This window comes from Corvus kubaryi, unplaced genomic scaffold (assembly GCF_017639235.1).
Source record: "Corvus kubaryi isolate FWS band 111438036 unplaced genomic scaffold, C.kubaryi_AGA036_p1.0 37394, whole genome shotgun sequence".
Lineage (NCBI taxonomy): Eukaryota > Metazoa > Chordata > Aves > Passeriformes > Corvidae > Corvus > Corvus kubaryi.
The window spans coordinates 11074132-11099120 of NW_024581133.1; the positions used below are offsets into that span (position 1 = coordinate 11074132).

The 24989-nt window shown below is 40.8% G+C and overlaps 1 protein-coding gene and 1 long non-coding RNA gene across 4 annotated transcripts; both read right to left on the reverse strand.

Moving 5' to 3' along the window:
• Window positions 1-736: 736 nt before the first annotated feature.
• Window positions 737-9853, reverse strand: LCTL (lactase like). 3 transcript variants are annotated; one of them, XM_042039396.1, is made up of 13 exons: window positions 9709-9853; window positions 8555-8715; window positions 7007-7094; window positions 6655-6764; window positions 6261-6389; window positions 5681-5776; window positions 4964-5018; window positions 4721-4882; window positions 3866-4140; window positions 3407-3533; window positions 2787-2986; window positions 2182-2245; window positions 737-994 (listed from the first exon to the last, which is right to left on the reverse strand). In XM_042039396.1, exons 1-13 carry the CDS (start codon window positions 9830-9832, stop codon window positions 879-881), a joined length of 1707 nt encoding a protein of 568 aa, XP_041895330.1. In that variant the 5' UTR covers window positions 9833-9853; the 3' UTR covers window positions 737-878. The 3 variants fall into 3 exon arrangements, with proteins under 3 accessions (XP_041895330.1, XP_041895332.1, XP_041895333.1); XM_042039398.1 differs by lacking the exons at window positions 2182-2245; window positions 2787-2986; window positions 6655-6764; ... (1 more) ...; window positions 8555-8715; window positions 9709-9853 and having other exon boundaries at window positions 6261-6385; XM_042039399.1 differs by lacking the exons at window positions 2182-2245; window positions 2787-2986; window positions 5681-5776; ... (2 more) ...; window positions 8555-8715; window positions 9709-9853 and having other exon boundaries at window positions 6261-6385.
• A 2388-nt stretch (window positions 9854-12241) lies between these two features.
• LOC121670054 lies at window positions 12242-19932 on the reverse strand. Its single transcript, XR_006018009.1, has 3 exons — window positions 19921-19932; window positions 15804-15805; window positions 12242-12333 (listed from the first exon to the last, which is right to left on the reverse strand). It is a non-coding gene; the product is annotated as an uncharacterized LOC121670054 (long non-coding RNA).
• Between the last annotated feature and the right edge of the window lie 5057 nt (window positions 19933-24989).

A 24989-nucleotide genomic window follows, 5' to 3' on the forward strand; every position in this document is an offset into this window, starting at 1 on the left:
AAGAATAAAGAAAACCCCAATATTCATGCTTTTAAAAACTATAAATTATAGATTATTATTATAAATTTCTGTCATTTCTGGTTTCAAGCACAGCAGCTCAGTACAGCCAGCTGTGTTCTGGAACCAAGTTTTTATAGTACTTGTTTCTACAGCAGTAGAAGGGAATTTAAGGTGGAATATTGCATTTTAGAAGTGCTTGGATTACTTATAGTCCACATTTGTGTGTAATATATTATGAAGTTGTATAAGGTGAGTCTAGTTCCTGTAAACTAAACTGGAGAGATGTAGTTTAAATCTGATTCAGAAGTTGTCATCTTGGTTTACTCACTTCAAACAACTCTTCTCCACACCTAAATAGCAAGGTATATATTATCCTAACTTTTAGACATGCATAAGTTCATACTTAAGCAGTGCTCTTGGAACATTTAAGTCCTTTTATATTTTAAAATCATGTGTCTTTCTTCAAATAGCAATTACATGGTCATCAAAATTCTGTTGATGAACAGACTGAAATCAGAATTTGCAAGCAGCTTTTAGTCACTTGAAATTTATACTGTCAAGATTTGAATCTCTTTAATCTTAACTATTTTTCTGGTGAACAAAATGTGTAATAGTTTCCAAAATAATAAGGATTGTAAAATCTGTTACTTAGAATCAGTGGAGAGTAATGTGGAAAGAGAAGGTATTTTGGATTTTGGTAAAAACAAAAAGATGTTTTGGGAATTGAATAGAAAAACTATAAAAGCTCTAGGTGGATTGATAAATAATATTTCATTACAGGGGTATAAAAAGAGGCATCTGTGGTAAATTTTAGCTATCAAATAAAACAGTTGCAGCTTAGTCCTTTTGGCAAATGAAGATGTGTGCAAACAGTAATTTTAGCTGTGGTTTCGAAGGTAGAATATGAGGAGGACAATACTGATGAGTATGCAGAGTGTGAAAACTGTTGGAAGAACAATCTCTGTCACCATTTCCATGTGAGTAATCAGGGAATCTAAAATTTGAGAAACGAGTAATATATAAGAGATTTAATCCTCTGGAGTACACTCATACCAAACTTAGAGTTAACATAAGATTGTTTTGAGCATAAAAATGCTGACATTGGATAAACAGCAAACGAAGCAAACAGAATTTCCTAAGTCTGCCAAAGCTGGAACAAATCCATGATGGTTTTCTCTCTCTCTTTTTCAGTTAAATTTCTGAAGACATGTCAGTGCTCAAAGGGCTGCAAAAATTGTGCTTGCTATGAATTAGCTGCAGTGCATTAACAATATTTTACTGTCTTTTGACTTTTATTCCCCCCACCCCAAGGGGAAAGGGTAGAAAAGAAAATTGTCAAAGAGAAATCCTTGGGAAGCACTTTAGCCTTTTTATGATTGTTCTGTAACCGGATGAAAAATTAAATGGGTTTTATTTTGTAGAACTTTATTCCACCAAAAGCCTGGAAGAGTTCAGTAAACCCAGTTCATTCACACTGAACGTGACTTGGAAGTGGAGGCTGAGCAGGATAAATTTAGGCTGACGACTGCTGGGATGTTTGCTACCATGTGGAATTTATCTCATCTTCTTGTAAGAATCTATAGTATTTACTTGATCTTTCTTTTAAAAATTCCTACTTCAGGAATTCTGAAAGGTCCTGAATTACACCAGGAAGTTTTTAGGTATCCTGGATCAGCCTGGCACTGTGGGAGTTGTGGGCAGAGTGTTCTGTGTCCTCAAGCAGCTGCTCCCAGTTGTGTTGCTGTTTCTTTGTTACCAGGAGCATCAGAGACCAAACTCAATCTTAGGCCAGTCCTTAGCCCTTTTATTTATAGTTCCACTTTGTGTAGAAGTCAGACATTTAGAGATTTTCTGTGTGGTTGTCTTGATTTGTCTGGGTTTGGTTTGTGTTTGAAAAGGCATTTAGCACTTTTATTTTAAGGAGAATGCTTTTTAAGGAGAATGCTGTCATCCCCAACCTCCGTTTTAAGTATTAGCTCTTCCAGTTCCTGTATTTCAGTAACATCCAAAACTGATCCATTTAGCTACAGTGATTTTAGTTTGAGACAGTAAATAAAGGCATTTTTCTTTAGAATCTTGTGCTTTTGGGGAGAAAATACCTTTTATCCATATTCAGAGAGCAATTTAATATCTGAGAGTTACAGAATCTGCTTTTATAGAACAAAACAGAGCCATCATTACCTGCAGCAAGGTGTTGGTGTGTGGCAGAGCAGGTGTCCATGGCCTTCCGATGCCAGTTTTCCACCTGGGGAAGGGTGACAGTTCTGTTAGACTGCAGCATCCTCCTCATTCCCAGCACCTTCCTCTCTGTCCCTCAACACTTGTCCCTACAATTAACTTGAAACTATTTTATTCTACCAACACATGATTTTCTGAAAGTTTCTTTGTCTCTTCATGGGTTTTATTGCAGTGAATTTCTCAAAGTTAATTGTTCAATAAAATTTTTAGCAGCACATAATACATTCCATGTTATTTTCCAGTAGGGCAGTACATATGTGCAGTTTTCTGCCTAGAAATCTGGCAGCATTGCTAAACAATTTCTGATTGAGAATTTTTGACTGCATCAGTAAGTCCAGGTAGTTTGTGGAATGCTTTGAAAATAGTAATTGAGGCTGTTCCCACTTTCAGTGTCTGAATATCTCTGTACTAAACAGATCCCTAATTTACAGAACCAAAGTGTCACTTCCGTACCATATTCATGCAAGGTGTTTCCTGAAATTCAGTGTGATATTTGCACATAAATCAAAGAAAAAGGAAAAAAGATCAAAATCAGCAGCTGACATCACCTCTCTTGGATTTGGGAATCCATTTGCACTGATAATCTTTTTATAGTAGTCAACAGATGCCTTTGGGTACCGTGGTTTGTTCTTGTTTTTGAAGTCGATGTGATAAAGCCCAAATCTTTCGGAGAAGCCTTTGTTCCATTCAAATTTATCCAGCAGTGACCAGGCAGTGTAACCTTTGACATTAACACCATCATTTAGAGCTGTAAACAGAACACAAATCACTCTGGTAAAGGTGGTTTTTGTCCTTAAAATATGGTTCTGTAAATGTTTTGGTTTATAACAGGAAGAGATGGGGAGGAGGACAGAAAAATGAAGGCCAAAGTAATTTAATTTAGATTCTTTGAAGTTGATATCTTTAGCTTAGAGGTACTAGAGCTCTATGGGCATGGTAATTTCTCCTTTCTGAAAGTGGCAACTGGTGATCCATTGCAGTTTTAAATCTCATGTAGGTTATTGTATTTATTAGTATTAATGTGTTTGCTTAGGTTGTCATTTTGTTGAAAATTTATTAGTCTGGTTTGCTGTCCATTTTGACTTGTGAATATTTATGATGTAAAGAACAAATAGACAAGGTGAAAACACTCCAAAAGTCAAATCCTATAAAGCTGTTTCTAAGTGACCTTTCAGTATCTCATTGATGTATCCCTTGAGATACTGTATCCTCCACTCGTCACACAGCTGAGGGCACTGCACGGTTTCAGATACTCCATTCTCTGTCACATAAATCAGGGGGTTCCCATACTGGGTCTGCAAACAGAAATGTTTAGATTGATTCACATAAAATCATTTTATTTTGACAGAAAATGTGATTTAGCAAAGTGCATTAGGAGAAATTTTCTAGATTTACTTAAGGTAAGAAAAATGTGTAGTAGGATTTTAACTATGGGGTTTATTTTAAAAGACTGAATTCTGTAGTTTTCTGAGCTGAAATTAAGGCACTTTTTTTTTTACAAAGAAAATTGCCAATATGACAAGACAAATAGATGGAACTGTTGAAAATCTAAATCTAAACCAGTGTAAGTGCAGCTCCTCCAGGCATTTTGGTGCTTCCTTTATAATTAAAGATCTGTTCTACTCACCTTGATGAAATTGAGTAATCGTCTGAACCCCCAGGGCACAGAGTAGAGCCACTTAGGGCCTGGAGCTGGCCAGTTTGGGTCCACCAATTCAGCCAGGTCACGGTCAGTGTGGTAACTGGACACTTGGAGAAAGGGAAAGTTCTTCTGCAGAACATAACGAGTTGTAAAATGACCTATTCCCAGGAAATCCGAGGTGCCTTTAATATAGGTTTTCTCTTGCACTGAGAAAGTTGGTAATCTTGATGTCCCCAGGCCCTGCTGGGCACTCTTCCTACCTATCAAAATAATTACAGGAAATGTACTTCTGAGGAGCATGGAAATTGGTTTTCTTTATCTCACCAAAAATAAATCATAGAATCATAAAATCCTGGATGGTTTGGGTTGAAAGGGACCTTGAAAGATCATCTCCTTCCACCCCCTGCCATGGGCAGGGACATCTTCCACTATCCCAGGCTGCTCCAAGTCCCGTCCACCCTGGCCTTGAACACTTCCAGGGATCCAGGCGCAGCCACAGCTTCTCTGGGCAGCCTCTGCCAGGGCCAAATATGGTTTTCCTGAATTTAGTGCTAATGTCAAGGACACTCGAGTTTGACTGCTTTTTAAAGAAGAGATTATCTTTGATCCTTTTGGTTTGGAGACGCTGGGTACAATACATGGGGAAACAGTGATCTAAAGTGTCCTGGTGTGTCCCCAAAGTGCTCAGGAGCCATGTCCAGCCTGGGGGCCTTCGGTTGCTTTGCTGTGTCTCACCTGCGCCCCTCACTTGACTAAAGCACATATTGGCCAGGAATTACTCCCTTGTAATGTGCTGGAAGTGTGGATTTATTCATGTGTTAGTCAGTTACTGGGACTTACCTACATAATTCTTCATAACTTCTGGGTAGTCCCCTCTGTAAATGGGATTTGCAAACCATCCCAGGTGGAACTGGATGTACCTTTCGGCAGCATCTCTGTCTGTTTGGCTGTGTGGATCAACAGGTTCCCCCCAGCCACTCGTTAGGGAAATTCCAACCATCCCTTAAAACAAAGGGACAATTCTGCAGTTCTTTAAGCCCTTAATATAAACAGCAGCACAGTCACAGAATGAATCCAGATTACCTCTCTGCTCCCTGCGCCAGGTGTTGTTGTAGGAGTGCCAAACCTTGGCGTGAGTCTGTAAAAAAAAGTACAAATAGAATAAATCATGTGCACATTTTCCTCTCTTATGCCATGGGCACTATGGAAAGCTGGTGAGCACTTTTTGCACTGAGGTCAGTCTGAAAATATCACAGAATTTCTTTTGTGTTTATTACAGAAACTTTCACTTCATGTAAGACATCACAAGAGCCTTTATGCAAACTTCCTTCCCTAAATTGGAGGAGATCCACATGGCAGTGACACACAGCCCTCAGGACAGGGTTCTGTCCCATGGCTCTGCTCTTTGGATATCTTTCCCTAATTTATTCAGAGGAAAGTTAATTTTTACCAGAGTCTTCTGAAGTCACTTGCAACATTCAGGTTCATTTCAATAGGCCAGGATGTTACTGCTTGTTTCTAGACTAACCTGGATATTTTCTTTTTCAACCAGCTTCAAACAAACTATTAGAGACATCTATAATATAAGAAAAATTCAAATTGTTGCAACAGTGTTAAATGAAGCACCTAACATTGGGACTGCCTTGGATTATGCACTGGAGTTTTAAAGCCAGATGGTAATTTCAGAGTCCTAGTTGGAAATGACATGGTTGTGAAACTATTCCTGTTTAAAGAGTGAAATCTGATAAAAATCCTTAATTGGCACGTAATTTCAAGCACGTGTTCAGGAGGTTTTTTTACTTTAATGATGTGATGAGCAGCCTTGTAGGCGCCGCAGCCGCCGAGCTTCAGTCCTGGCGCGTGTTCTCCTGTTTCATAGCCCTTCTCAGCCACTGCCTGCAAACACACAGAGTCAGCCCTTCTCTGGGCACCAGAGCCAGGGAATGTGCTCCCTCCTGTGGATCCTGTGCTCTCCTGCCTGGGCTGTCCGTCTCCAGTCCCCTTTTCCCTTCCCCTTGGCTCCCATTTCCTCCCCCGCTGCCTGGTTGGTACTGTGCTGTGGCTTGTTGGGAACAGGGTGTTGGTGAGGAGTGAGCTGATGGAATGGGAAAGGGTAAATAACAGCTGCCTTTCCAATTCCTGTGTCTCTCCAGCTGAGGAGTTTTCAAAATTTTCCTGGAATTTCATGTCTTAAATCTCTGCCCTTGTGCAAAATCTGCCCGCTGACATTTTTGGCCACAAAGATTAATGGTTTAAATCTTTCCTCTTCCCTCTCCCTCTCCATTTTCTTAACCTACTCTCCTCTAGTGTCACTTCCACATAATTTTGGGAACAGAACTGTGGAATCAGAGTGATTGGAAGGAAAGCACTGATGATTTACCCAAGGATTGCTGAACGTAATCCAGTGTTTCACACGATCGCCAAACTTCTCAAAGCACAGATTTGCATAATCATTAAAATAATTTATCATGCTTATATTCTGCCAGCCACCATACTTTTCTTGGAGAACCTTTGGAAATAAGAATTTCAAGAGTCACTAATTGTACTTGAATGTCAGCTGCTGCATAAAAAAGACTTTTATTTCTATTTCTAGCTCAGAAAGATTTTTCAAAACTTCAATGCATATAAAATGCAAATGAATAGGAAATACTTACAAGTTCTTAAAATCATGCAGACTTCTCTAATTTTAAGTACCCTTAGTTCTTAACCTTAGAAAATTATTTCTATCAGAAGCCTTTATTTGAGGTGTTTGACTAATTTAAATATTGTCTGACCTGTGGCAGATCCCAGTGGTAGAGGCTCACAATAGGGGTGATATTGTTTTCCAGAAGACTGTTAATTGTATCATTGTAGAACTGTATTCCCTTCTCATTCAGTTGCTCAGCTGATGAAAAGCACAGACAAGGAATTACCTGGATTAGTTCCCAAATAACTGGAAGAACAGAAATCTAAAACTATTGACCAAGGAATTTTACATTACAGCGCTGGGAATTCTGTAATGGTTAAACTCTGTTCTGCAGAGAAACAGATCTGTTTAACAGGAACGCTGAACAACTGTGGGTTACCCTGGAGTAAAATTCCTTACAGGTAAGAATATTGGTAAGAATGTGGTGAAATTGTGCTTACCTTTGATGCCTGTGGGCATAATTCTTGGCCATGAGATAGACAAGAGGTAGTGATTCACCTTCAGCTCCTTCAGTAACTGAATGTCATCCTGTAAGAAGAAATTCCAATTAACACATCCTGAGGCTGAGCAGAATAACTTCAGTTACTGATCTGTCTTAAATAACACTGAATGCAGAAAATCTATGGAAGGGTTGCACAAAAGAGAATTCCAGCAGTTATTTTCTGATCTTTGAGATGATGGCTTGTTCTGTTTGAACCCTTTTTCTTTAACCACTTTTTTTTGGACAATCCAAGGAAATCCTGTAATGTTTTGTGTAACTATGAAAACTGAATGTTTGCACTACAGAAAAATGAGCTGAGGTTCTGCAACACAATTATATTCATGTCAGAATTTGTAACGTGCATGTTCTAGAAAATAGTAGAAGCCTGTAAATCTTGACCTCAAACATTAGGCTCAAAACCATAATTAGTTGGACTTTCATTTACTGTCTTATACTGGAATGAGAAAACCCCCTTAATTCCATATGAACATATGTTCTTTTTCTAAGAAATTGTACCTCTTCCGTGTTAAATGAAATTAGAAATTTGTGGTATTTGAGCCAATGCAAAGAGAATTCTGATGATAAAGGCAAAGAGTGCTTTGATATAAAGAGGATCATGTAACTGGACTAACACAAACAAGTTTTTAGAAAGTATTTCTAAATACAAACCCAGTGTAGTGAGTGCCCAAATCATCTCTGTGTCAATGTCTTCTGGTGCCACAGCCCAGTGAGGCTCAGAGTCCCAGCTTCTCTAAATTTTTTTATTAAGCTGTTCTTTCAAACTTCCGCTGGTTTGAGAGTTCAAATGAAACCTCTCCTGCATTTTCCCATTTTAGGAGAGTAAGGCATAGTTTCTTTTCTCTTAGTTCTTGCTGAGACCTCTGGCTCTCCCTTGAACTTCATGTATGTGGAGAAACCTCAGTGGAATATAACTTTTATTAAATTAGTTGCAATTCCAATTACATAACCCTGGCTTCTCACAGTAATTTGGATTCCTCTTGCTGTGTATCTGTCTTTCTTCCAGCGCAGTAATTTGAAAATTGGTTTTGATGGTATTAGGCTTGGAAGCATGTTGTGAACAGAGCTGCATTGATTGTTTGTTTGTTATCATTTCAAAAAATGGGGAATATTCAGACTGATTTTTAAAGCCTCTTAAAAACACATAGAAAACCTCATACAGGCTCACACAAAAAGATGTTAGTTTTATTTAACGCTCAAATGTGTTTCTTGTATTTCTAACTAAGCATTTGGACTTCCAGAATATTTCTTTGGACACAAAAATCCTGAAAGGCTGAGATGTATTTGGGAAATACTGTGGTATGATTGGTTCTATGAGATTATAAGGAAAGAAGATTTTACTGTACTAATTTAAAATACCAGCCCTTGGATTCCTAAGTTAAATGAGCCTTTAGAGCAGCTAAAGCTGTTCCTTCAAAATGGGAAACCGGGATCATGGAATGGCCCCAGAACATTTGCAGAGGTGCAATTCATTCCTCTTGAACAATACCTTAACTTTGTAGTAGCCATCACACGTGGAATCTCCCGTCTCATTCCTAAACACTTTCCCTTTCTTGTGAGTGAAAGCATCCCAGATGCTTGGTCCTTTCCCATCCTTGTCCCAGGCCCCTTCAGTCTGGTAGGCAGAACTTCCAACACCCCATAAGAAACCTAAAGGTAAAAACAGGGGAGTTATTGGAATCTTTTCCTGCTAGTTGGTCTTGCTAAATGTTCATAGGATAAAGGAACTGAAACTGAAAGTAAGCACTGCTGGAGAGGCCAAGGTTTTCTAGGTGAAAATGTATCTGTGCCTAAAAAGTGAGTGAAAATGGGACTGAAGGTGTTGTGTTCTGATGCACTGAGCAAGGAATCAAATCCTTTCATTTATTAAATCTGTAAAGTCTGTATTTTACAGTGATGAGGTAGCGCATTGATAGTGTGGCAGAAATATGTTACTGTAAAAAACAAACTAGATTTTCACATAATTTCTTCCTGCTGGTTCATAGTGGTTTTAGCAACTACAAGTTTAGATGTTACATAAAATATATAGAAATATTCTGGATTATTTCCCTATTGTTACACAAAATACCAATTCATAAATTACTTAAAAACTTGAGCATGAAAACCAATCAGTGCCTATATCTTTCTAGTTTTGATTTTGCTTGGATGAAATGTATTTAAATATGTGCTGAAGAAAGAATAAGGTTCATAAATCCATACTGAAGAGTGCATTGGATAGTACTGAACAGCTTGAAACAAACCCAGCACAGTTATTTCGCTCAGTTCTTAAGTTAGCTGCTTAACAAAGGGTATTTTTAGTTTATTTCATTAATTGTAGATAATTTATAAAAAAGGAGAAGAGTTCTCAGGTGTGACTTGTTACACTGCATTTTAATCAGGGAGATGTGGATATGAACTGTTAATCTGTGAGCCTTTCCTCTGTATTTCCTGTTTTAAGTGGCCCTGCGGAGTGCAGGGTTATGGGGATCCCTGTACTCCCAGGACCAGATCCCAAAGGTGTTCCTGCATTCTGCAACAACCTCGATTTCTGCTTCTGCCATTTCCCTGGAAGGACAAGGAAAACCTTTGGGTTGCTTCCTTGTGCAAACACAGGAGCAGGTGTAGAACATTCCAACCCCCAAACCAAGTGGGCTTGGAAGGTACCAGCCGGAAAAGTGCCGTAGTAGAAGGAGCCTGGATTGTTCTTGGTCCACGGGAAGTCCTCGGCTGCGCTCAGCCCCATCACTGCCACAAGCACAGCCCAGGATCTCAGGATGTCCCTCCTCATCCCAGCCAGCTGCTCTCTGCCAGGGCCCACCTGGGAAAACACAAGAGCTCTGTCAGGTGTTGCTGCTCCACAAATGGGCTTGGGGGGTCAAAAGGGAAAAGGTTTTTTTCTGCTGGATGGGAACTACTTTAATTGAAGCCTGGAAGCTTGGGCTGAGTGGAAGGTGCAGTTAAACTTCTGGCAGGGTGAGGAAAATGAGGGAAGAATGGGGTGTAAAATTATAATTATTAGAAGCTGCATATTTTCTATAATGTTACTTATCTTCATCCTAAAGCTCTCTTTGTTGGTACCTATTTTGTTCTGGATTTCAAACTGTTCCACAAATACCAGTAAGTAAAACCCTGCAAAAAGGGGCAAGAAAGGAGCGATTATGCTGGTAGCATCTTTCCACCAAAATATGTCATGGCAACAAGCCCTGTGGAAGTTGAAAAGGGAAACTAATACTTGCGATTATTGCAGTTTTAATTAATTGCAGCTTTTATCTTGATGATGTTTCTCTTTTCCAGTCCCATCATCAATTTTAAACTGCGACATCAAGTTAAACTATTAGAGAGACCCATTTTAACTGTGTTAAATAAAGTTTCAGAAGAGCTTTTTAGTAAAGTACTATTTTCCCCAAATTGATACAGTCCCCAAAGGATGTTTTACATTCCTAAGCATCTGTTGATGAATCTGAAGATGGGGTTGGAACATGAGGAAAAGTAGAACAAATACTTTATTTAAAATAATCATGTTTTGCATTGGAGTATCTGTGCTGCTTTGCAGGTTGGCTCCTGAGCAAAATGAAACCCCCAGTCTGGCGAAAGGCAAAGGACTGACCCGCTTTTCAGAACATGTAGTAAATGTACAACCTCAGAGGCCTCCTGTTCCTCTGTGTTTATTAATGATCATCCCATATCTCCTAATTAACACAGGGACTGCACAGCTGGCTTGGGAAAAGGTAACTACTTCAACATCAAAGGCTTTAGTCCTGGATTAAAAATATCTCCACCTCTGCATTTCAAATGGGAACCTTTAGATTGCAGGGGGGAAAAAGTTTGTAGCAGACTAAAAACATTTTAAACCAGGTCTAAATACTCTAGATTTACTTTTATTTTAAATATAAAACGTTGCAAGTACATGTGATATTAACTTAGACATTGACAGTCAAATGTAGCTCTCTGGCTTATTCAGTACCTTTAAATTCAGCATTGCCCTTCATCTTTTCATTAGCACTGACCAACAGTCCCACGAAAAGAAGCCAGGAGAGCAGGAAATGTTCCGTGGGATCTGTCCCCAGTTTCTGCAGCTGAGGCACTGCCCCAGGGCAGTAGGGCTCTGTGGTTTTATAGGATGCTGCTAATTCCTTTCCAGAGTCAGAGCAGAACATTGTAGGGTGTTTGTTATGGTTTGAGACATTTGTAACTTATCTGATTCATATTTTGGGAGCTAGGAACTCATTTGTATTTAGGGATAATTAAACAAAATCAATGTATTTTTCACATTTGGCTTGATTATTCTTAGTAGAATTTGAAATAATTTCAGTACCTCAAGAACTGCTCAAGCACAATAAAACACTTCATGATTTTACAGCACTCTGTATTGAATAGAACAATCTTATGCACAGTCTATTGTGAAATTTTCAGTCAATTACTTTTCAAATTCATAGATGCATTTTGGAACACTTCATTGCTCTGTTTTTCTGGCATGTACCTTTACAAACACAGCAGAAGAAACAGCTTTTCAAATTGTGCAAAAAGATTTACTAAGTTCAGACTGTAAAGATGGTCCTGTAAAACCCTTTTCACCCCTTTTTGTCTGGGTGAAAGCTGTGGTCCCTTCTACCCTGATTATAGCTGGAGTTATTTTAATTTCCCCCCATTCCTGCCTTACCTGGTGTTCTTCACAACAGATGTGTCCTATCTGGGAGATTCCTCTGAACTGCCACAAACCTACCAGGGCATTCAGAATAAATTTACTTTCCCAGAATAATTGCATGGAATTAATCCAGGCTATCACAAAACCTCGGGAGAAACATCTAGTTGCAAACAGCATTTTGTTCACTTACAGTCAAAACAAAGAAGAACAATCCTTTTGTATCCACAGTCAATGCTGCAGGACGAGCTTTAGCTTAACCACAGGAATCTGTTAGCAATGAGGGTTTTCCTTTGTAAGCAAAATTAGCTTTGCACTCATCCATACATTCATACAGAACTGGCTCTTGAACAGGGGGTGTGTAGATACTTTTCATTAGGAATTGCAGTGATGGGCCAAGGATGGGTTCAAACTGAAAGAGGGGAAATTTAGGTGAGATGTGTGGAAGACATTCTTCCTGTGAAGGTGGGGAGGCCCTGGAATGTGTTACCCAGAGAAGCTGTGGCTACCCCATCTCTGGAAGTGTCCAAGGCCAGGTTGGATGGGGCTTGGAGCGGCCTGGGATAGTGGAAGGTGTCCCTGCCTATGGCAAGGGGTGGAATCAGGTAATCTTTGATGTCCCTTCCAACTCGAACCATTCTGGGATACTGAATTCTATGATTTTCTTTTGGTGCAAATATCTGTATCCTGGATGGTGTTTGGCAGGGAGAACTCAGTGACAGATTTTGTGAGGCTGAGAGCTTTGTTTTTACATGGCATCATTTAAAATCAGATCATTAAGATGCAGGTTGAAAAATAATATGCTTTTTTCTTTTCTTTCTAAAGGAATTCCTTATGGTGATATCTTTGTGGAAAAAACAACTTGTCCGGTCTGGGTGTTCAACTCAAGCTACAGCACCTCATTTCTTTTAGTTCTGGAGTTACCATTCAGCCTCTCTCAGAGATAATGTGCATTGAAAAGGCCATGAAAGGAGGCAACCACTGCTGGGCTGAAAATGTAGTTTCAGACATCTCTGCTCACCTGGCTCTCAGGTGAGAAAACCTTTCTGGGCTGAGGGAGAAGGGGAAGAGCCTGGAGGTCACTGCTGCCCCTGTGCCAGAGGCCTGAGCCAGGACAGAGGGAGGCTCTGGGCACTGAATACAGCAAGGTGTGGGAGCCTTTCCCACACCCACGCTGAGGAAAGGGATCTCTGAGCAAGGGGAGCCCGGCAGGGGCAGCAGGAGCAGCTCAGCTCCTGATGGTGGGGGATTTCCTCCCTCCCTGCTGTGCACCCCCAGAGCTGCTGGACACTCTAGGTTGGTGACTCCTGCGTGGAACCTGCTATCTTGTGCTTTTGCAGCTGTACAGTTTGTAAACAAACTCCTCTTTATTCCTTTGGCTACGCAGTTTTGTCTGTTTCGGCCTTTCATTTCCCCGAGCAGTGCTGGTGCCCTCGCGTGGCCAATTTCATAACTGAAAATGTTGCCTGGCGGCACAAAATACGTAACAACATTGCAGTTCTTACAGAGCCTCTGATCTCAGAAGCAAAAAGTGCATTGGAATGAGAGCAGAAATATCACCGGGAGCTCGCTGTTCATCCCTGCAGGTCTCTCAGTACACTTGCCTGCCCTCCTGCTCCTCAGGAAGGACCATTTTCAGGGACAGAGGGAACGATCCTTAAAAATCCAGCAGCTCCTACAGTTGTGGTGCACACAAAAGGCAGTGCTGTATACACACGTCAGCCTGCTGTAGGGGACTTGGGTGCTGAAGGCACGTTTTTGTCACTTTTTTGGCATTTGGCTCATTTTATCTCCTGCAGAACCTGGTAGGGCAGTGAACCAGAGTCACTGCAACACTGAACGATGCCAGAGTTGTGATGGTGAAGGGTGGGCATTACTCATGATGCCTTGAAATCAACAGTCAAACACGGTTAGAAGGGGAAAAGGGATTTTACCTTGGTACTTATTTTAAGGATCCTTAGATGCATCACGTCCAAGTGAAATGCACAAAAATGCACCCTGCAAAAATGCCCCCCCCCAGAAGAACGGGTATAACATTATAGGTTTTACTAATTAGCATATCTATCAGAAATTCCTCAATGAGAGGCTCGAGTGAGCCCCCCTCCCCAAGGAACCTTCCCCTGGATGGTTCTATCTGAGCTTACAGAATGTGTTCTGGAGAGGACCTTGGGGTCTGGGGCACACTGATCCCTAACTACAAAGCTTCTAAAATGTTTAGTCTCTCAGCTTGACAAACAAGTCCAAGAATGTAGGCAAAAAGCACTAAGAATACAGAAGTTGTAAAAGAAGTATAACAGGGGTATAAAAGAAAAGGCAAAAGATCTTCATGGCATCACTCATTCCTCGTTAAATCATAATTGCACCTAAAAACACCCCAAGAACAAAGGCTTTGGCATGCCAGGAGAGGCTGGGACTTCAGAGAGCTGGCAGGGTGAGCAGACTGACAGATCACCCTTCTTTCCATGTGAGAAGCTGGATGGATCTCACACCAGGAGCTTGGATCAGGCCAGGACTGAGCTCAGAGCTCTTGTCTGGCTGCCTGGTGCCATATTTATAAGTCAGGCTGCTGCTTTAGGGCATTGCTGAAGTCACTTGGTGAATTGTCACTGACTCAGTGGTCAGGAGGAGCCAGCCCTTGGTGTGCATGAAAACACAATTCTTTCCAAGTGCATTTAACATGGGCTGCCAGGAACATGACACTGTTCCACTCTAAGTCGTGCTTGCATAGGTTTTCTTCTCTCAACATAATCTTTTCCTGTGATGTTGTTTCCCAGTTTCCTGCATAAAACCCCAACTTAAAAAAAAAAAATTAAAAATCATATTTACATTGTGACAGCTTGGTCATTTTTTCCTCTTGGAAAAGTTTTATTAGCAGCAGTTTTTAAACTGTGCCAGAAACACATCAAGGCTATAAAATCTTTTATTGTGTTTTACTGGTAAAAAGAATGTTTAAAAAAAATCTACTTGTTGGAGTCCATCCAAAATTGCCCAATGAAGTAAAATGCAGTAACATAACCTGGAAAGCAGCTTATGCAATGGGCTCACTACATGAGTGTGAAGACAGTACTTTGTGAGTGCTTTATCTGCTGTTCACTTGTCTCCAGCCTGGAGTGGTTCTTCATCCATAAACGCTGTAGATATTTATGGCTTCTCTTGCTGCAGAATTCTGTGTTAGCATATCACAAAAACTTTGGCACAAAGTCCATTGTCCTCCCACTTTATTTTCTATCTGTGCCACACTTTGTGCTGCAAAACCTCTTATCTCCAGATAGACACCAGGGATGGAGTCACCCCTAACAGCAAACACCCCAAAACTGCTCTTTATTGGATTTTTGCTTTTAGCCCTTATGTTTTGATGAAAAAGGAGAAGCTGTCTTTCCTAATTCCCTGGCAGCTGTTCAGACAATGAGACCACATCATCCTCACACAATTCTGACCTATCTCCCCAGCTTCCTGATTCTTCATTCTTCCGAGCTACACTCCCTTTCCAACCTTGAATAGGCCTTTTCTGTCTCAGAGAGAAAATCCTTTCTTATTATACAGCCACCAGAAAACCACATAGTTTTTCCAGTGTGTGGTCCGCTGCAAATACACTGAGATATTGGAGTTTTTTCCAAATCAAAACAAAACCCACTTACAATTGTTCTTGGAACGAGAACACTTGTATAACTGAGCTTGTATTTTTCTGTGTTACAAAATTACTTTCCTTGCATTATATTTGCTGCTTTTGGAAACTTTTTGTCTAAAGCTCAACAGGGCTTACGGCCTGGCCTTGCTTTTCAGAGAAAACATTGGAATTATGGAAGAATATTGGAAGGAAGTGAAATGAGGATGCTTTGCTTTACTGTTTGGTACCCACCTCTGCTGGCCTCTCACTGTGGGGAACACCAGTCTGGTATCCTGGGAAATCTGTAGGCAGCTTCTGGAGACAGTCTCCATTGCAAGAAAACCTCCAGAGTCTGGGAGATCTAGTGTTTGAACTGGGATTCCAGAGAAAAGGTGATGAGTGACTCTGAAACTTACACCAAATTTTCTTAGCAGCTCCTCCACTATTATGAAAGACACTACTCTCATATTTTATGCCCATTGAGCTCACTGAGTAGCTGTTATCACTAACCACTGGTTTTATTTGGGTCATTTTTTAAAAAATTAAACTGTTTGAGAACCTGCCATCGCTGTTTGCCAAAGAAAGATCATAAAGATTGGCAAGGACAGGATAAACCTGCAGAATCTATTCTGGTTGTACTGAAAACTCCAATTTTAAAGATGTCATTTTCAAACAAGCTCCTAAATTTTATATTTTTAGTGTTTGTTGGTGCATGCAGAGAGGTGCAGACACCTCCTCCTTTTGTGGAACTCCCAAATGGTGAAAACTCCTGAGGCTTTGGACTGATACAGTCAAAGGTGCACACTGGATTTGGAATGCCCAAGCTCAGTGGTTGGTTAAAAATCCCAACCATGATATATAATAAATGACAGATGTTATAGGTACTCCTGGGTGCAATGAGGAAGGTCACAGAAGTTTGCTTCAAAAAATCAATTTTAATTTCTCTTTTCCGGCTGACAGCTTCGTGCTAAGGGTGGGCCTCCATTTGTTGTGAGCACTGCAAGCTGCTGCAGGCTACCAGCGATTGGAATTTACTTGGATTAGTCTAATTGCTGGCTCTGCCATCATCTGTTTGCAATCACAAAGAGGAAGCTTCTGAAGCTTGGGAATGAGAGAAAATGAAGTGTCCTGACAACCACAAAACAGCGAGACAGCTTTTGGAGGTTTTCCCATCACTGTTTGTGAGTAGGAACAAAAAGACACAGTTTTATTTTCTTTCCATGTCCATCTTTACCCTGCACCCATAACACAAATATATCCAGAACCAAAGAATAGTGGTAATTAGTGAAGGTCCCCAAGCACTGTCAGTTGATAATGAGTAAGAGTTCATGAATTGTTTTGGAAGGGGTTGAATTAGTTCATTATTGAATTAGTTGAATTAGGTCATTACTAAAAACATACTATTGTTCTTTCTATGGATATTCAACTTAGATTATAAAACATCCACATCCAGGGCTTTCAATTCAGTTTTAAAATGCATTTTATCTGTGGTTTTGCCCTAGAAGGGCCCTTTCTCATGCATCAGACAGGCACAAATTGTCAGGAAGTGGACAGATAGAACACTTTGATAACTAGAGACATTCAGACTAATTTTGCTTCTGTCCAGGGCTGAAGGTTTAGGCTGGAGAGGAAAGTTTGGAGTTTTGCAGAGCACAGAGCTGTGCTCCAGGGAGAGGCAGCATTGCACAGCACTGGGAGCTTGGGGACAGCCTGGGCAGTGCCAGCCTGACCCAGACTGGCTTCCTCAGCCCTTCACCTGAGAGGAGTTTGAAAAACACCAGTGAAAGGTGCTGCACAGGGCACCAGTGAGCCGGGAACCTGTGATCTCTGGCTGAACATTCAGGGATCTATGTCTGCCTGGGCAGGGCAGGTGGGAAAGGGCAGCAAAGGGATGCAGACGGTTCTGTGCAGCCTCAGGAGCTGTCAGTGGGGCTGCAGTGTCAGGGCTGCCAGGGACAGGAGGACTTTACTCACATAAGCACAGACTGAGAAAACTCCTTTCTGAACTGCCAGGCTCATTATTCCCTAGGTAAAATTTAAAGTTTCATGGAGATACTGAATATGAACTGGGATAATCTCAATTCTTTCACAGCTCTTATAGTGACAGTTCTTTGGTGCCATGGCCTGACCTTCTTCTACCTTATTTATTAAATCAAACAAACAAAACCAGCGAAAAGAAAAAAAAAAAGCTTTTACTTTTGCTTTTTCAGGGATAAATTGAGAGACAAGGCCTCACTAATGCTCCTTAGCACTTCAGCTCAAGTCAAAAACCAAGTGATGCCACTGGAGATTTAATGTGTTCCTAATGTGAAATATCTGCCCCAGTGCTCTACTCCATCACAGCTTCCTTATTATTCTGGGGACTGAGCTGAAGGTAAATCAGTTAAAACTGTGGCAAATTACAGCCTAGCTTAGTGAGTTCTGAGAGGCTCTGTCACTTTGTCCTGGGAAGGGTTACAGCCTTAGCACAGGCTGTATTTAATAATAGTATCATTTTTAAAATGCTGCTAAGTGATACTTAAGATTGTATTTGCGAACTTTCTTTTTGCTACATCAAATCAAGAAAGAATCTTAGTCCCAGTCATCTCTGCAATACTTGAATTTGATATGATCCAAGCTGATTTAACATATTTTTATAAAGCTAAGCTGCATTCTTTAGAATGAATCTTCCCATTATGCCAAAAATACAAATTCCCAAACATATTTGTAATTATAGTAATAATAACAATGCTCCAGACATGCCAGATTTCCAGTCTGGTAGATATAAACTGTTGGCAATGTGCATTTTTCTTTCAGCTGGCCTCTGAAGACAGCATCAGTAGAGGAACAGTGGGAGATAAGCAAGACAGACCAGAAGAAGAAGAAGAGATCCTGAGGGCTGTCAGAACAGTAAGTACACGTTTTTAAAAATGTTTCTAACAAGCGCTTTTCTCTGAGACTGTGCTGTAAAACAAGCAGCATGACAGGGAATCATGGATTGATTTCCCTGACAGGATGTGCAGGTGGGACTGCAGGCTTGTATAAACTTGAAAATTGTATTTATCAAATGGTTTCATACTTGTGGAAGAACCTGGAGCAACATTTTTTTCTACAGAGATCATGTCTCAAAAGAAAAGTTACTTGATTTGTAACCTAGATCCAAATCAAAAGGGTGGATGTGAACTGTCTGTGAGAAGAATGATTGTGTAGTGCCTGAGCTGAAGTCTGTTAAACCTTTCCTGATGGTTGATTAACTGCTGAAAAAGAACATTAGCACTGTTGTGTGCTACACATTTAAAGATGTTTCAGGTGTTTTGCAATCAGATATGACAACTTTTTTGGGTTTAGGTGTATTACATAACCACATGCACATACAGAGGCCTGCAAACAGAGGTAGGAGTAATTCTATTGCCTTTTAAATTGCAAATTTCAGTGTGAATCCCCCAGAACCAAGTGAGCCAGAAATAATTTCACTCCAGCCTTACTCTGCTACGTTACTTTACTTCGGATCAAACCTTGCTTGTTTGCCCTGTGGTCTTAGAAGAAGGTGCTTTAAACCACAGAGAACAAGGTTTGCAAATGCTGTGGCCACTGCTGAAAGGAAACAGATGCTTTCCCAAACCCAGAACTCAGGGCACTGGAAGTTTTGGAGCTCTCTCCCAGAGAAATGGGGTTTTTGTTACTATTGGTTTGCTAAAACCCAAGAATATATTATACACTGTATTACATTCAGATGATCTCATCCTAAGCAAAACAATCTTGTGGGACCTCTGATTCTGATTAAGCATTTGGGCTCAAGGGACTGTGCTACCATCCTACCTCACTGGCAGGGGTTTTGTCATGAGACATTTGTTATGTTTTTGAAGCAAATATTTCTGTGATAAGTGTTATATTAAAACCCACAAGGATATGAATAATCCTGTTTTTGGTGAGGAGTTTAAATGGCATGCTATAAATAAAGCCAAGGCCACACATTGACTCAAAAAGGTAAAAAAAAAAAACAACCAGAAATACTGAACAGCTCTGTTCATCCTGCCCACTAAATGGGGTGAGGCCATGGGGGAAAATAGCTTTTAATTGTATCACGCAGGAATTGTATCACAAGTGAATTAGGACTACACATGGCAGCCTTAACTCTGGTGTTTCCAGCCCTTGAACACTTGACTTTACAACCTTAACATAGGTGGGTTGGGGAGGTTCTTATTAATTTTGTCACATGCAGGTCAATTCCCCTTGAAAGCAGTTGGTGATTTTAAATTTGTTCTGCTTGTCCATTCCATGTACTAAGTCTCAGCTGCTGGTTTTTAAACTGGGCTGGGAATGACAAATTCTCCCTTAAAAGGATTATTTGACTCATTGTGAAGTGAGGCTCTCAGCTGCCATCTTCACTTCTCTCTGCTCATAAACCTCCAGCCATGAGACAAAGCTCAGTGAGGCTCCTGCAAGGAATGGGCACCCCAAGGAAAGCTGAGCAGCCTCCAAAGCAATTGTACTGCAGTGACATCAGCACTCAGACATTTCCATTTGGTTTTTCCAGCACATCCAGGCAATAAGGGGCTCTGGAGCCAGCACACACTGACTCTTTATGGCTCCCCCACTGGGAACACGTCTCTGTGAGAGACCCACTGAAAGTGGTGGGTCCAAAAACCAAACAGCCTCATTTGTGGTGAGGGATTTGCCTTCCAAGCCTGGATAGTGACTGTGTCCCTCAGCCACAGCTTGTGTGGGGAGAAAAGCTGAAATTCAGCCGTGTGATCCCTGGCCCTGAGCTCTCTGACTGATAGGCATCAGCCTTTGTGCATCTCACACACCTTTTCTGCCACCTGACAATCACTCCTGACATTGCTACCGGCCCTTTCTGAGAAGCTGAAAAATCCCTTGCTCTGTTGTATTCCATTTCCCAGTGTGGGATATCATGGGGATAATGCTGAGCTCCACTTTGAAGTGCTGTAAGGGCTGGAGATGAAAAATGACCTTTGATTAGGGAGTATTTTAGCTCTTAAGTATTACTGGTGATTCTCTAGGATCATTCATTCCTTTAACACCACCTGAAGGAATTCCAGCACTCTAATCCCTACTTTACACATGGGAAGTAGATGCACTGGGCAGGATAAGAACTGGTTTTGTGCTTTCTTAGTGTAGCAGAGGTGGGGCAGGAACATAGGAATACATTGATATTCTTGAGCCAGAATGTTTTACCTTTCCTGGCTTGGTCTTTTTTTTTGGAGAAAGTCATTTTCCTCAACCTTCCCCCATCACCTTACTGATGTATTTCCATGTAGAAATAATATTTGGGACCTGAGATTGTGCCTTCTGAAGTGGTTTTCATCTTGCTGTCCTCCTAAGAGAACTTTAACCTTTATTGAATGATCATGTTCAGCTACATATAATTACAAATCCATAAAAAAACAAGTCCCCTTGTATTTATATACACTGCAGCAAAATGTACCTTTAAGGAGAAAACATTGCTTCAGTGTGACTGTCTGAATTTATTGGCTATTAGAAGCCTTGCAGTGTGTGGCTCACATTTTAGAACTCCTGATTTCAAGCTTAATGTGGTCAGGAAATATAAAAATACATTTATTTATGTCATCTACTAAAAATCTCAACCTATGTTACTGCAAGTCGAACCCAATCTGTGTTTATGTTGGAGAAGAATGATTGGTTTGTAGCTGCCTATGTTTCTAGCCAGGCTCAATGGAATGATTCTGCAGCAGAACTCTGGGTGTACCTTTTTTTTTAAACTTATTTTTATTTACTGCATGTGGCAGCTATTTCCTTCCTTCCAGAACCCACTGCCCAGTTCTCAAGGGCAGCGCAGCTGCCTGACTCCTATCAGGCTGTGTACGTGGAGTGCTGGGATTTACTGAATTGTTCAAGGCTGTCAAAATCCAGGCAATTATTTCATTATTACTGATACCTGTTCACTGTTGAAAGCTTGGATTTGATTTGCTTTTCCAAGTCTTTGCAGCTGATATTTGCACAGGTTTTCTTGTTATTAAACTGCAGGAAAATATATCTGAATAGAATTTCTTCTCAGACATTTGATAACTGGGTGTCTCCGTCAGATGGGCTGCAGCAGCTTCCTTGTGGTACCTTCTTTCCCTGGAGCTTTAGTTTTGGTTTTGTTCCTGGGATGAAATCCCCACACAGGGATCTCAGCTGACCTTCCATGTATATAAGAACCAGGTCTGGCTCCCCTGAGCTGTGAGTGCAGAGGGGTTTGATGTCGTCTCCTGCATCAGGTACAGCTGAGAGCAGCTCTGCCCTCCTGTCATCAGCACATTTAACCTTCTTGTCCAGCAAATTTCCCATCCTGTGTATGTGGACAATGAATATTAACACCATGCAAATGATTTCCTTTTAACTGTGAAGGCTCCCTGATTGAAAACACACTGTCCAGGTACCTGGGGCTATTCTGCTCCCTCTGAACAGAACACCCTTGCTGCCTTTAACTTTAGTGATTGCAGGATCAAACTCTAAGTTTCAAATATGTTGAAAGCAAATTTTTTTTCCCCTCTGAAAGTGAGGGTGAATAACCAACTTGGTAAAAAAGGTGTAAAGAATACAGAGCAGAAGAAGCCATGAAGATCTGGGGTAAAAATTCAGGGAAAGAAAAAAATAGCATTAAAAGTCTTGCTTGAGAGTCCAGAATTTGTCAGAAATTCAGAAGCTGAGGTTGGTGGAAAGGACTCTTGGGATATAAGCAGGAGAAGAATTGAGGAAAAGCTAAATTACTGTGCCTGGAACTTCCATACCTTCCATATCATATTCCAAAATGAGGTCTGGATCACTCATCCACCTTCCCAGCTACTGGGGAAGTCATACCTTGGTGTTATTCACCCAGGTAGGAAATAAGGGTTTAAGTATCTTTGGGTTTCCATGTCTTCTCTACATTGCATCTCCCTTCATACATAAAGGCTCTTAAAACAACATCAATGTGTGCTATAGAATTGAAAATAATATAAGTGTAGGGTAATTCTTTCATGAGGCTGCTTTTTAATTCATATTAACTCTAATTTAGTCTAAATATCATACCTGCATTTGTCAGTATCAGAGCTCTGCTCATCCTGCATTTTTGGTATGTGTTGTACTTAATTTTTATTGAAAGATACTCTAAAATTATGGGAGAGCATTGATCATTCCAGTATATATTTTTTAATTAAGACGTTCTCATGAGTGCCTCAGCCAGCAAACAATCCCAATGCTCTAGTGGGACAATAAATATGTGTAGAACTCCCAGACCTTGCAATCCTGTATGAAGAGTTGGGTGATTTTAAAGGAGCTGCTTTGTTTGCTCTAGGAATTCATGCATCTCTGGGGCAGAACTTCCAGTTTTAACAGTGTGTGTCAGGATTAGCAGCCAAGTCCTGTATATTCTCAGCTCCTCAGGCCAGCTTCTAAATGCCTATTGTGAAGAAAAAAAAGAAAGGAAAAAAAACCCCACAAAACCACTTTGGGAAGGCCTTTTTATGGGTGTGCTTGAAAGAAAATCAGCCAGGAATAATGTCCACCAAGCAATTCCATGTAGGAAAATGGGACAGTGCTGTAATCCAAGACTTGAACCCCAACAGCAATGGAGAGTCTGTTGTTCTGCATGGGCTGCCTCTGGAGTATCCCTTTTATGAAGTTTTTTGACTTCTTAAGGATTTCTGTACAGATTTGCCATAAAGTAGCTGAGGTCTCCTGGGCTCCTCTGCCTTGTCCTGCCACAGAAATCTCATCTAACAGCCCTGGCTTGGGAAAGGAGCCATGAGAGAAAAAAAAAGAACAGGCTCCTTTTGTAGCTAATAACTTCCTTTAATTGGTAATTAAGCTGCCTGCTACTTATAAATGTCAATAAAGGTCAAAATATTTAGAAGCAGAATCATTTTAGTGGCTTCCCATTTCTCATTGCATAAGCTGCCGGCTCAGACCACACACAGGCACATTTGAAGATGGTTTGTATTTCAGAGCCCTCATCTTCCCACCAAATTCTTCTCTAAAGCGGCCCAGAAGGGACAGAGCAGCTTTAGTCAATAGGAGGGAGGATGTGAACTGAGTCTTCTGGGTGAGCATTCCTCACATTTTGGAATTGCACCGCAGGCGCTGGGCTGGATCAGGCAGGGCCTGGCCAGATGGTGCTCTCATTTACTCCTTCATTCAGGGAGAGGGGCTGCATCCCATCCATGTGCAAAACGACTCAAGGAAAAGCTGCCTGGTAACAGATTAAACACCAACTGCAGCTTGGAAATGAGAATTAGTGTAAATCCTGTTGTTTCTGTCGAGCAGGGAAAAATACAGAGAGTTTTGCTTGCAGAGTTAACATGTACAAACACTTATCCTCACTGCATGGATTTGCTGATTTTGAGAGCACTCTTCCCACTGAAATTAATCAGTTTACAAGGGGGCAAGTGAGGGGACATTTGGCTTTGAAGAGTGCAGAGAATGTATTCCCAGAGGGATCTTTGATCTTTTTATGGTGTTTTGTTTCTGAAGTGTGTGTGTGTGTCCTGCAGGGACTTGGCATTTTGGAAATCAGAGCCATGGGGACTAGACTTTGATATTTCACTGAATATAGCTGGAATATTAGAATATGAATGTGGCCTCCTTTTTAATGCTTTCCCAAAGCATCCTCAAGAAGCTCAGAGCCTAATTTACCATTCCATGAGCTCCCCATATAGGACAAGGTGGGGGTTTTACGGAAGGACATTGCAGTGGTGCTTTCTTGAGTCTGGAGGTGGAGATGAGCTGACCAGGATGTCAGGTAGAGCTTGGAATGGGAAACCCTTCCTTCCAGACTAAATTGGTGATGTTGGTGAGGGTGCCACATGTCCCCAGCTCAAGTTTACTCTTGGTAGCATCAATCTGAGTAAGTGGGAGACTGGAAAATGTCCTGGAAGGAGTGATGTCCTCTTGGCACATTCATCCTGCTTGGGAAGTATGCACTGGAGCCCCCCAGCCCAGCTAGGCCCAGCTGTCACTGGAGGCCAAGATTCCATGGACTCCTGGGTGTAAATAATCATTCCAACCACATGGAATCTCCATGTTCTCCTGGGGCAGATTTGCTCACTGGTTGCATGGTATGATCTCTGTTATTGAGTAACTGATAAAACATTCCTGGAGTTACATGTAAAGGTACTTCTGCCATAAAAATATCAAGCCAGGGAAGCAGGAGGCACTCGTGCTGATGTGACTCCTGCTGCCTTGTTTGCTCTATGTCAGTCCCAGATGTCTTCTGCAAAGATTCGAAGGAAATGGCTGTGAAGAGCAGCTTTATATATCCAAGTGCTAGCTTTCAAAAAACAAAAATGCTCTTCAAAGTCCGGAGATTTTGTTAAAGACCATAAGCTTAAAGCTGATAAGTATGCTTTCAAAATTCATTATTTCCTGGGTGTTTCTGAGTAAGTGGAATATTTTTATCTATTTTCTTCCAAACTTTTATTCTGCAATTGTGATGGAGAGAAGCTTTGTATTAAAAACTTGAAAACAGAGCACTCTGAAAATCACTTTCATGATTTCAGAAGCTGCTCATTTGCTAATAATGCATGTAATTATTCCAGAAGAGCAATTTGACCATCGTACCAGAAAAATAGTGTACATTTTGATATTAAAGACACAAACACAAATTTAGTAGCATTTTGAGACTTTTGACATGAAGTTCATACTGCTTCATCTTTCATAAATCCTCTCATAATTTGTCTGGGGGTGGTAATGTCTACGTGTCCATCTTAAGAG

Coding starts and splice junctions, on each gene's coding strand:
- LCTL (XM_042039396.1), bottom strand. CDS start 9,832: ATGAGGAGGGACATCCTGAGATCCTGGGCTGTGCTTGTGGCAGTGATG. Junction 6,765..7,006: donor TATGCCCACAGGCATCAAAG/GTAAGCACAATT, acceptor GCTTTTCATCAG/CTGAGCAACTGAATGAGAAG. Junction 4,141..4,720: donor AGTTATGAAGAATTATGTAG/GTAAGTCCCAGT, acceptor TTATTTTGATAG/GTAGGAAGAGTGCCCAGCAG.